The sequence below is a fragment of the Nannobrachium achirus genome (genome assembly GCF_963921795.1).
Source record: "Nannobrachium achirus genome assembly, chromosome: 8".
NCBI lineage: Eukaryota > Metazoa > Chordata > Actinopteri > Myctophiformes > Myctophidae > Nannobrachium > Nannobrachium achirus.
Window position 1 is genome coordinate 1,347,540 of NC_137817.1, and position 12,500 is coordinate 1,360,039.

Consider the following 12,500-nt stretch of genomic DNA (forward strand, 5'->3'; position numbering starts at 1 on the left):
CTAATGTCTATCTGTGCTGGTTATTATGTTGTTAAATTACAGTAAAATAACTACAAATGCCAACTTTAAAAAAAACAGTCACTTTAACAAGGTATTATAATTACGGTATATTCTCCCCATCTTGACAGAATGGTATATTCCCAGGTTCTGCAGGTCAGCTGCACAGGTGCAATGCATTATTGTTAATTGTGGCACGTTTACTAACATGCCAAGTTTAGCTGCATTTGAACAACCGTTCCAGGCTGCCATATCCAGCCCAAGAAACCATAGAAACGGGGGAAAAATAGAATGTATCTTAAAATAAATATATCTTGCCTGTTGCTAAGGTATGGTAACATGACTGGTCATGTTGCCATACCTTAGTTTTTTTCTGAACTGACGCCACTGCTATACTGTCTGTCTGTCCAAATTAGCCGCGAATTGCAAACCTTGATTTTTTTTCTTTTAATGTGAGTCAAGACTTTACATATTACAGCCGCAATGTTGGTGAGTTTGACGTCGTTTAATACAATCAGATAGCCAAAAAAAAAAAAAAGTTTTTATGCATTGAATCCCTATGGGAGGCATTGCAACCATGGATTCATCTGTCATATTAATAAATAAATAAAAATAAATAAAAGTCTAGTGTTGGAATTTGCGGCTATACTGTCCTGTACTGTCATATGCAAACATCTATTATATTACAAACTATATTATACACTATATTATAGCCTAACTATACTATACTATATTTAAAGTATTCAATCAATCAATCATCATAATAAATCAGAGTAACATTAACACATCGCTACCTTTCCATTGTCACAGAAGCCTCCTGCAGCTTCAGACCAGCCTCCACAGAGCAGCAGGTACCGAGGCGCGCTGAGCCACGCTGCGGCCAACAGGCTCACTATGAGCGGCCTGGACATGACGGCACGGCCCGGTGGAGATGATGGAGGTCTGAGCGCCACACGAACATCATCTGGACAAGATCCTCTCCATCAGAGCACCGCTACTAAAGGTCCAGATCACTGCTATTAGCATTCATAAAAGTATCTCCATTCACATCAGAGCAGAAATAAGAATATAAAATAAACGTCCATGTAGAAAAGAAGCGATGACGCGTGCGTAACTTTACCCATACATTAAAAATAAAGTTAGTTCAACGTTTAAAAAAAAATAGCCTGCAGTTTTGCATTGATTGTCCGTCATTACAGCAGTGACTCAACGTGGTGTTTTAAAGCAGGTTATTGATCATCAATCAGACGACTGATTGATTATAAAAGGAAGGATTAATTTATAGAAAGTTAGTTTTGTTGTTGACGGAACTGCAGCCTCTGATTGATTATAAAAGGAAGGATTAATTTATAGAAAGTTAGTTTTGTTGTTGACGGAACTGCAGCCTCGCACAGACAGGAAGGAAGCTGTAATGAATGCGTTATGATACACTGGTTGTAATGGGGTGTAATGAGCATGGGTGGCCACACGAGGGCGACAGAGCTCCATGTGTGACCACGAGGACCTCCAGTCTCTAGGCCAGGGGTTCGCAAACGTTTTTGTCGTTGTCGGGTGGAAACCTTGTACGTCCAAAACCTTCTCTTTTTGTGTTATTATTTTAAAAAACGATTTAAAACAGTGAAATTAGCAGATCTACAAGCACACTGTGTGCTTGTAGATCTGCTATTTTCACTACTTGTGTGACACTTTTGTATGATGAAGTAGGGCTTTAATTTACTAAGAAACATACACATTTGAAACTTGGAGATCCAAGGTTTTTGCCTACAGTGACGATATTGATCATTTTCACTCCCAGCGCCTTATATTTATAGCATATTTTAGTGATTATGTTGCGAGGAAAACGTTGAGATAACAGCCATTTTGGTTAGAACTGACTGAAAATAACTTTGTACTTCAAGTTTAAAATGATATTAAATATATTTTCAAGTGTCCAAATAAATAACAAATATTATTATCAAATGATCTCGCGGCACCCCTGGACTGCCGTCACGGCACCCCAGTTTGAACACCCCTGCTCTAAACCAGTGCTACAACCGGTGCCAGCATTGGCCTGAGTTTGAGGGGAGGATTTTTACTTTTAAAATAAAATATTCAAAGAAAATGACCATTAAACAAAGTCCCCTCACATCTTGCATGCCAGTTCTCAACCAAGATGGTGGTGTTGTCAACGATATGGACCCCCACATTAATATGGAGGCTATAATATGTTGTCTTTTGTTAAAAGAGTGAAAACAAAATTGACACCACAATTATTCAAGATTTCTTTTTTTATTATTGTCATTTATTTATTTATTTATTTATTTATTTATTTATTTATGCCTGTCTGTCTGTCTGTCTGTCTGTCTGTCTGTCTGTCTGTCTGTCTGTCTGTCTGTCTGTCTGTCTGTCTGTCTGTCTGCCTGCCTGCCTGCCTGCCTGCCTGCCTGCCTGCCTGCCTGTCTGCCTGCCTGTCTGTCTGTCTGTCTGTCTGTCTGTCTGTCTGTCCTTTATTGATCTCAGTAAATAAACCCAGTTGCCATGACAGCAATCATAAAAACAATAAACACAGCAGATAAGGAGACAATAAGATATGAAAGAGAGAGAGATTTACAGTATATCCCGCCTTTCATTATATTACTGACCATTTATTACCTATTTATACATTAAAAGAGATCCTTGTCCACTAAATCAACCGTAGAATTGGTCTACTAAAATCTTAGGATATTTCAATTAAAACCTTTTTAAAACTAAAACATTTCAGATGACAAAAAGATTGCATAGGAAAAGGTACAGTTTCATGACAGTTCATGAAGGTCACTGGTACAAGGTCAACTAATAGGAGATCCTAGTAAGCTTTTGGCTTATTTACACAGGAAACCTTTATGTATCTCATATAACATTGAATGACAGATGGATAGAACACAGTACTATGCAGTAGATGGGGGAGGGTAAGGTTAGGCACGTCTGGTTACTTGTGTTAATTGTGTTTTCTTTTTTACACAATTAAAAGACCACTGATATTAAATGTTGATGATGATAGTTACATAAAATCATTTAATAGTGATGCATTGCATACGTTTGTTATGGTCTGACCAAAAGTAGCTGACAGAATATGTCAGCAAATCTAGTTGGCCTTGGGTGTTTAATATGCTCTAGTTTGGCCTCCTTTGAAGAAGGTTTGGACTTCCTTTCTGAAATTATGCCTCTGACACTTGGAAAAAAGAAAAAGAAAAAAGGTTTCAGCTGTCAACAAAATGCCAGTGGGCCAAATGGGCGTGGCATCCTTTCAACGACTGACCAATCACATGGGCTACAGAGCCAGCTGGGGGGGGGGGGGGGGAGCCCCAACCGGTCTGACCTGTTTTACTTTGAAGCAACAACCTGGCACGTGTTTTTACTGAAAAGCAGCAAATACCACAGTTTGGGAGAATATCCTTCAGCTATGGAATGTTGAAAAAGAAGGGGAAAAGCAGTATTATCCTTAAGCAATGGATTGTTAAAATAAAATGGCATCTGGGAAGACAACACAAAAATGGGAGTTAGGGTGTGAAGACTTTTCTAAAGCAGGCTACAAAAAATAGGAAAAAAAAGTCTTATATTCAATATTTTAGTCAATATTCTAGTGCAAAAAAAAGTATACTGGCACCAAAATGTTTTTTTAGGTACCAAAAGTAAAAGTAGGAAATCAAAGTAGACAAAAGTAGTAAACGTATCACATTTCACAAGTTTTCAAAAATGTGTCATCTTTGGTGTGTGTTTAATCATGATTAAAAATACCTCTACATCGTTCTTAAGTACAAGTGGGCCTACTTGAGTACATGTACTTAGTTACTTTACAACCCCAGCTATGGTTTACGCCACACACACACACACACACACACACACACACACACACACACACACACACACACACACACACACACACACACACATACACACACACACACACACACACACACACACACACACACACACACACACACTGCTTTGGTTGACGCCCACACACAAACACACAGGTAAAGACGGCGTGTGTGTGTGTGTGTGTGTGTGTGTGTGTGTGTGTGTGTGTGCGTGCGTGCGTGTGCGTGTGTGTGTGCGTGCGTGCGTGTGCGTGTGTGCGGTGGGTGTGTACTTCCCCCTATTTTATGACAGGTAGCAACTAACAAACATACCTCTCTCTCTCTCTCTCTCTCTCTCTCTCTCTCTCTCTCTCTCTCTCTCTCTCTCTCTCTCTCTCACACACACACACCTCTCCAGGTGACGCTGACTGTCGGTTCGACGCCGAGTCCCAACTGAGGAGCGGAGCGATCGACCAGAACCAATGGAGTCCTGTTCACCCCAAGGTAACCTAGAGATTCATTATTACATTTAATGTTACAGAGCTGTAAGGGTCCATTTGGTTCCATTTGGTTCCATTTGTACTCTCTCAGAGTTACAGAGCTGTAAGGGTCCATTTGGTTCCATTTGTACACTCTCAGAGTTACAGAGCTGTAAGGGTCCATTTGGTTCCATTTGTGCACTCTCAGAGTTACAGAGCCGTAAGGGTCCATTTGGTTCCATTTGTACACTCTCAGAGTCACAGAGCTGTAAGGGTCCATTTGGTTGCATGTGTTACAGGCTAAACTCACACTATGTTTGTGTTTAATAATAATAAACTTTTTATTGTCTGGGATGTGGTTGTAAAAAAACGGAACCAAATGGACCCGTCTAGAGTCCAAACAGATATAAACGTCTCCATGTTTACACAAAACAACACCAGCTGTTTGTTTATGCCATGGGTCGTGGTGCGGTAAAGTCCTTAACACTCATAATACCGTATAATTCAGGGGTCTTCAACGATTTCAGGCCAAGGACCCCTTAGCTGACAGAGACATGAAGCTCCCCCCTCTAGATGTTGTGAGCTTGTAGATCGGCTATTTTCGGCAAAGAGCTTTGGTGTTGAGGGTAAAAAGAGCAGACTAAGTACAGAGTGAAAGGTCAAGTTTATCAAGTATTGACGGTTCAAGTGGTTAAATATCTGAAAACACAAATTGACATGAATCCAAAATACACTGATGATTGTGCTGTCAAACAAGTCTATGAATCTATCTATGAAACTGTGCAACATATTTGTATACAGTGTGTAGTGGGGGGTCCCTGCTTTATCTCCGTGTCAGCTAAGGGGTCCTTGGCCTGAAAACGTTGAACACCCCTGCAGTAAAGTCCTTAACATTCATAACACAGTATAATTCTTAACATTCATAACACAGTATAATTCTTAACATTCATAACACAGTATAAAACACAGTATAATTCTAACATTCATAACACAGTATAATTCTTAACATTCATAACAGTATAATTCTTAACATTCATAACACAGTATAATTCTAACATTCATAACACAGTATAATTCTAACATTCATAACACAGTATAATTCTAACATTCATAACACAGTATAATTCTAACATTCATAACACAGTATAATTCTTAACATTCATAACAGTATAATTCTTAACATTCATAACACAGTATAATTCTTAACATTCATAACACAGTATAATTCTTAACATTCATAACACAGTATAATTCTAACATTCATAACACAGTATAATTCTTAACATTCATAACAGTATAATTCTTAACATTCATAACACAGTATAATTCTTAACATTCATAACACAGTATAATTCTAACATTCATAACACAGTATAATTCTTAACATTCATAACAGTATAATTCTTAACATTCCCAACCTGTCTCTACAGAGCTGTCAGCTCGCTGTCATCCAACACACATTACTATAGAGGAAGAGCAGAGAGTCTAGCAACATGTCAGCACACAGACCAACGAGTCTGTGGCAAAGACTCTCTCTTGTCTGTGGAAAATGTTAGATTTTCTGTTTTCAACACCATTATAATGTTCTTATTTTGATCATAAAACCCAATTATTGAATGTCAGTCTCACAATATGTGTGACACTGATTTACTACATTTATGACACTATGGCATGTTATGAGTCCACCAGTACTAGTGGTTCTCAAACATGTTATTTGCAAGGACCTCCATAACTCTAAGAGTGTACACATTTCCCATTTCACATTGTTTTCAAAATTCCTCAACTAGCTCAATAATAGCTTGAACAGAGCCGATCTACAAGCTCAATAATAGCTTGAACATGTGAGATCTAACAAGCTCGCAAAGCGTCTCAGGCTTGTAGATCCGCTGAAGCGTAGGTCTTAATAATATGTTGTTAATGTTTTGTATGAATACATACATATAAACGTTGTGATGTTCCGTGCAGCTCCAGGGGGAGTGGGACCAGGGGCAGCAGGCCGGCCTTGCGGCCCAGCAGGGAGCCTCTCTCCTGGGCTAGAAGCTGTAGACGAGGCCCTGGAGCCTGGAGGCCCCAGAGGACCAGGGGAGGACGGGGACCACAGACCCAGAGGTCCTGGTCCAGGGGACAGACACACACAGGTAAGGACCCCCCTGTCCTCTGGAGCACTGCTTCTCAAACTTCTCCCAAAACAATCATATTTTAACTGGGGACCCCCCCGCCCTGACGAAGACTAAGAGTTAAGGCATTACATTTTGTATAACACGGTTCTATTGTGAAAATAGCAGATCTACATGCTCACAACGCCTTGCAACGCAAGGTGTTGTGAGCATGTAGATCTGCTATTTTCACAATTTCTGCCTCTGATATTTGACAATTTGGCCAATGTTTAATTTGTCATTTTAGAGGTATTAAAAAGTCCTTAAATTGTCACTTTAGAAATGTGCAGGTACCCTCTATACACTTAACTGTTGAGAGAGAAAACAATGTTGCACATTAAGTTAATCATCTGGGGACCCCCCTAAATGTATACTGCTATAGAGCAGTGGTTCTCAACCTTTTCAGGCCAAAACCCCCAAAATAAATCATATTTGAACTGGGGACCCCCACCCCCCCACCCCCCACCCAGCACAAGCACTTGGAATTGTAGGAGTTGGCATTACTGTAGCAGGGGAGATGATGGTGTAGGTACAGTAGGTACAGTAGGTACAGTAGGTACAGTAGGTACAGTAGGTCGTATGCAGAGCAACTAAGTGGGTAGGCTATAGGGACACATGACTAAAGTCTAAACAGTGAACTGTACCAACATAATGTGTATTTATTTATGCTATAGTACTTGACAGAATGACAAGTCCTTCTGCTGTGATACGAACCACATCATCTTATCGCCCACCTTATCAATATCTCCATCCATGTTCTGGCAGTACCACAGTTACACCTGCATGATAAGCAGAACAGCAACATGTGAGGCCTTACACGTATTGGTGTGAATGAATAAAGCTGCAAATAGTTTCACAACAATAAGTGAAACACAAACAATAAGGGCAGTCGGTTATCTATCTAGGTCGTCCTCAGACGAGCCCTCCATCGTTGTTTCCAGTCATCTCGGTTCTCCATACATCTGGCCAGCTCATTGGTGTTCTGTGTCCCTACGTCTTCCTTGAGTATGTCCACGTATGTTTTTGTGGGACGTCCTCGCGGCCGGTGCCCGTGTGTTGGCTCCCACAGTACCAATTTGCTGGCTGGAAGCTCCTGGTGTCTTTGGCAGTGTCCTGCTAGTCTCATTCTTCTGGTGGCAATTTTCTCGCTTACCTTTGGTATTCCCTCATACAGGCTCTCGTTTGTAACATGTGCACTCCTGTTGATGTTGAGTACTGCACGCAACATTCTAGTGTAGCACCCGTCTAGAGACTTCTGCAGGGTTGGCTTCAGGGTCCAGCATTCACTGCCATAGAGGAGAACAGACTCCACCGTTGCAAAGAAGAAGCTAAGTTTGATTTGGCGGGGGAGGTTAGAGTTCCATACACTGTTCATGCCGTTCAGGGCCCTCCAAGCGAGTGCCTTCCTTACTTTAAGGTCTTTCTCAGTTGAGTCGACCCATGCGCCCAGGTACTTGAAGTCCTTGACTTCCTTCAACACAGCTCCTTCTGTTGTTGTCAGAGGTGAGTGATCAGGTAGGTTATAGGTGATAACCTCAGTTTTCTTAGCGTTTAGCCTGAGACCAACTTTGGCACACTCTATCTCCACCCTGTTCAGGAGTTCTTGTGCTTGTTCCATGCTGTCGGAGAGCAGGCTGATGTCGTCCGCATAGTCCAGGTCTGTCAGAACTACTGCGGGATGCCGTCTTGACCTCCTTGGTGTTAGCGTGAAGCCAAGCTCTTGTTCCCGTCCCCCTATGGCTTTCCTGAGCGCATAATCTAGAACTATGATGAAGAGGTAGGGGGCTAGGGTGTCTCCTTGCATTACCCCAGCTCGGATGTCAAACACCTCACTGCTGCCATCTGGGGTCACCACTTTGGCCCTTGTTTTTGCGTACATGGTCTCGATAGCCCGGAGAATGTTGGGAGGGACATTGTAGGCCTCAAGGATCTTCACCATCTTGCTTCTGTGGATAGAATCAAAAGCCTTTTTGAAGTCAATGAAGCACAGTACAGCTGCTAGGTTGTTCTTTTTCACCTCCTCTATTAATCTCCTTAATGCCAGGATCTGTGCTACGGTTGTTCTCTCCTCTCGAAAACCATTTTGGTTCTCTCTCAGGTGAGGGTCGATGGCATGCCGTATCCTGTTCAGTATCATTCGGTTGAAGACCTTAGCAGTGATACATGTCAGGCTGATGCCTCTGTAGTTGTCTGGCTTTGAGAGGTCTCCAGCTTTAGGCACCGGGATGATATTAGACAGAGACCATATTTCAGGTTGCTTGTTGTGCTGTAGAGCATTGTTGCAAAAGTCTAGGATGAGGTTGTCTAGGTCGCAGTTCTTCAAGACCTCTGGGGGTATGCCATCCGGCCCAGCACTCTTTCCCTCTCTTAGGGTGGATTTTGCCCTGGCTAGCTCGCTGATTGTGAAGGGTCCATCGTCGATGTTCAGGCCCTGGAGGACTGTCGGTATATTTTCCTCCTCTCCCTCTTCCACTGATGTTCCCAGGAGCCTCTGGAAGTGGTCGAACCATGTTGCCACCCTCTCCTCTGGACTGTGTCCCTCCACCTGGCCCTCCTTGGCCCTCTTCCGCCCTGTCATCTCATTTATTACCTTCCAGGCCTCCCCGTATTGCCTTTCACCTTGCGCTGCCTGCACTCTTCGCACACTTTCCATCACTTCTTCCCCTTTGATGGCGTCGTAGGTGCTGAAGAGAGACTGTTTGGCCTCGTTCAGTGTCTCGCGACCCTCCTCTGTTGGTTCACGCTCAAAGTTGAGTTGTGCTTCCTCCATCCTGCCTCGTGCTGCTACAACCTTCGGGTGTCTGGACCGTGGTGGTGCTCTTACTCTGTTCAGCACTGGCACGCACAGTCTGGTCGCCTCCTCATTCGCTGTGATGAATCTCCCATATTCACGGCTGGGCTCCTCTCCCCTATCCAGCTGCCGAAAGCGCTTCCTGACTTCCTCCGAGTACCTGGTTTGGAGGCCCGGATTGGTCGTGAATGCCTTCCAGTCATGCCGAATCTTGGGGCTTGGCTTGGGGACCCTGAGGCTCAGTCGTACCCTCATGGAGACCACACGGTGGTCAGAGCCTACAGAGCTGAACGTGCTGTATGGCTCAGCGTTCAGGATGGAATTCCTCCACTTTTGCCTCACTAGGATGTAGTCCAACTGGTATAGCCTAGGTAGCTCCCCAGGCCTTGAGGCTCGGTCTCTGAAAGTCCATCTCTTCCCTGTTCTCTTTCGGAACATGGTGTTCGCTGCCAGGAGCTGGTGTTCCATGAGAAGGGCTTTGAGGTATGTGCCGTTGCGGTTGGTAGACTCATGGTATGGGAATGGTGCATCCTCCTGTCCAATCCTGGCGTTGAAGTCGCCAAGGATTGCCAGGAAGTTGTGCGCTGGGACACCACGGACTGCTTCTGTGAGGTCCTCATAGAACTCCTCAACCTTCTCAGGTAGTGCCGTGTTAGTGGGCGAGTACACCACTATGACTGTTGTTACTGGGTTACCTGCAAACTCAGCTATGAGGATCCTTTCAGTGTGCTTGTGTACCCGTCGGAGAGCTCTGCGCGCCAGAGAACCCAGCATTATTCCCACACCCCCTGTTGCAGCCTGGGCCCCGTTTCGCCCCGCAGATGCAGTGATGAACGTGCGTTTCTCTACTTGGTGGTAAACTATCTTGTCGCCAGTGTGGACTCTTCTGTGTTCCTGGACTCCCAGGATCTCTACCCCCTGTTCTTCAGCACAATGTGCCAATTCCACCAGTCTAGCTTCTTCTCTCACTGTGCATGCGTTGAAGGTCCCCATTACAAATGGTCTCCGACAACGCATGAGTGCATTGGATGGGATGCTGTGGTCAGACAGAACCCTCCCTCGTTCCCGTGGGTTTGAGGCCCTGTCGTCATGATGTCCTCCGGAAGGAGGACCAGCACCACCATCCGCCGCGATGCTCCTGCGGACTCCCGCCGCTGGAAGTATAGGATTTGAGATGACTTTGTTCTTCATGGTTGGCTTTTCAATGCTAGTTAAGGACTGTGGGGTCGCAAATTCTCACAGTCCTGGTTTTTACCTCAGAGTGACCTTCTCCTAGGTGGGTTGCCTACCATGGCTAAGAGCCCCACCCGCCCCGACAGATAGCTCAGATTGCTGGATCTGAATGGTGCACATGCTGATGTTTTAACTCACTGAATGGTTCTAATTCTAAAGTAGTTGTAACTAAATACAGTTCTAAAGTTTCGAAGTGTCTACCTGAGCCTCTCCCTGTTGAGTTCCATCAAGCTGTGTGCTCCATTGTTCCTTTCTGATCCATGAGTGTCTGTGTGTGGCCACTGTCTGCCCTTAAATGCATGTTGAGATGCATAGTAGGGGGAGTGACAAGTGGTGAGCACAGCCAATCAACTGAGCCAGAGGTGATAACAATGTAGTGCCAGCCAAAACCCCCCAACAGAAACCAACCTAAAATCTAAAGTAGTTGTAACTAAATACAGTTCTAAATTTCAAAGTGTCTACCTGAGCCTCTCCCTGTTGAGTTCCATCAAGCTGTGTGCTCCATTGTTCCTTTCTGATCCATGAGTGTCTGTGTGTGGCCACTGTCTGCCCTTAAATGCATGTTGAGATGCATAGTAGGGGGAGTGACAAGTGGTGAGCACAGCCAATCAACTGAGCCAGAGGTGATAACAATGTAGTGCCAGCCAAAACCCCCCAACAGAAACCAACCTAAAATCTAAAGTAGTTGTAACTAAATACAGTTCTAAATTTCAAAGTGTCTACCTGAGCCTCTCCCTGTTGAGTTCCATCAAGCTGTGTGCTCCATTGTTCCTTTCTGATCCATGAGTGTCTGTGTGTGGCCACTGTCTGCCCTTAAATGCATGTTGAGATGCATAGTAGGGGGAGTGACAAGTGGTGAGCACAGCCAATCAACTGAGCCAGAGGTGATAACAATGTAGTGCCAGCCAAAACCCCCCAACAGAAACCAACCTAAAATCTAAAGTAGTTGTAACTAAATACAGTTCTAAATTTCAAAGTGTCTACCTGAGCCTCTCCCTGTTGAGTTCCATCAAGCTGTGTGCTCCATTGTTCCTTTCTGATCCATGAGTGAGGTTAAGTAAGGATTACATGAGTGAGTGAGTGAGGTTAAGTAAGGATTATCAACATGTCAGTTCTCTATCCTTACAGGATATATTGCTACAGTTTATATTACTGTAGTATATATTGCTACAGTTTATATTACTGTAGTATATATTGCTACAGCTGATATTCCATTCAAATACGTTAGACTTCCTCAACTGCTATATTATAACGTTTGCCTTTTCAGTAGGTTCAATAGTTCACATTATTATGGGTTATCCAATAGGGAGCCCCCACCAGGATGAACTAGATGCAGGGCTGGGCAATAATTATGTTTTCCATGAACAACAGAACATATTGTGGAGGGCCGCTGGGCCAAAAGTCAGTGCTCCCTGCAAGATGTGCTCCCTGCAAACTAAACACACAGCTTTACCTCCGACTTCAAAAAAAAAAAAAAAAAAAAAACAGTCCATTTTTTGTTGAACACCTGGCATTCTGCATTGACTTTTCTTTTTTTAGCCACTTTAGCCATTGTTGATGGGTAAGGTAAGGCAGGTTGTCTTGACGTGTGACCAGTCTGACCACCTGCTTGTTATTGAGACAAGGATCAGATGATCATCACTCACGTGCTTCATATGTACGTGAATAAAAAAAATCAAACCTCGGTTCGAAGTGAAGCGGTGGACAGATAAAACCTCTATTCTGAATGTATTTGGAGAGCCGGTATGACAGTTGGTATAATAGGTTGAAGGCCAAATTATCATGTGAAGCTTGACCAATCCTCAAAGTATCCATTCATCTGACCGGGAGGGACACCGCACACATATTCTGGGTGTACAGGACATATAAAGCCTATTCATTCTGAACTGAAATGACCATATATGGACATGGGACACACATTACGACACCTATTCATTCTGGACTGATATTTTGCACGTACGGGACAGGAAAACCTGTTCATTCTGGCCTGGAGTGACCATATATGGACATAAGGTAACGGAAATTC

The 12,500-nt window shown here is 43.5% G+C and overlaps 2 protein-coding genes across 2 annotated transcripts in view; one reads left to right on the forward strand and one right to left on the reverse strand.

Annotated features, from left to right (window-relative positions):
• Positions 1–1,376, reverse strand: part of LOC308290381 (uncharacterized protein) — a 10,651-nt gene extending 9,275 nt beyond the window's left edge. Inside the window, exon 1 of the mRNA XM_080732188.1 lies at positions 792–1,376. Coding sequence (XP_080588314.1) covers positions 792–908 — 117 coding nt within the window. The 5' untranslated portion in view covers positions 909–1,376. The remainder of the gene's footprint in view (positions 1–791) is intronic.
• A 2,840-nt stretch (positions 1,377–4,216) lies between these two features.
• The window catches only part of LOC308289434 (uncharacterized protein), a gene marked incomplete at its 3' end in the record, with an annotated part of 71,276 nt that continues 62,992 nt past the window's right edge, over positions 4,217–12,500 (forward strand). Inside the window, exons 1-2 of the mRNA XM_080731123.1 lie at positions 4,217–4,319; positions 6,260–6,432. Of these exons, the coding sequence (XP_080587249.1) occupies positions 4,298–4,319; positions 6,260–6,432 (195 nt within the window). The 5' untranslated portion in view covers positions 4,217–4,297. The remainder of the gene's footprint in view (positions 4,320–6,259; positions 6,433–12,500) is intronic.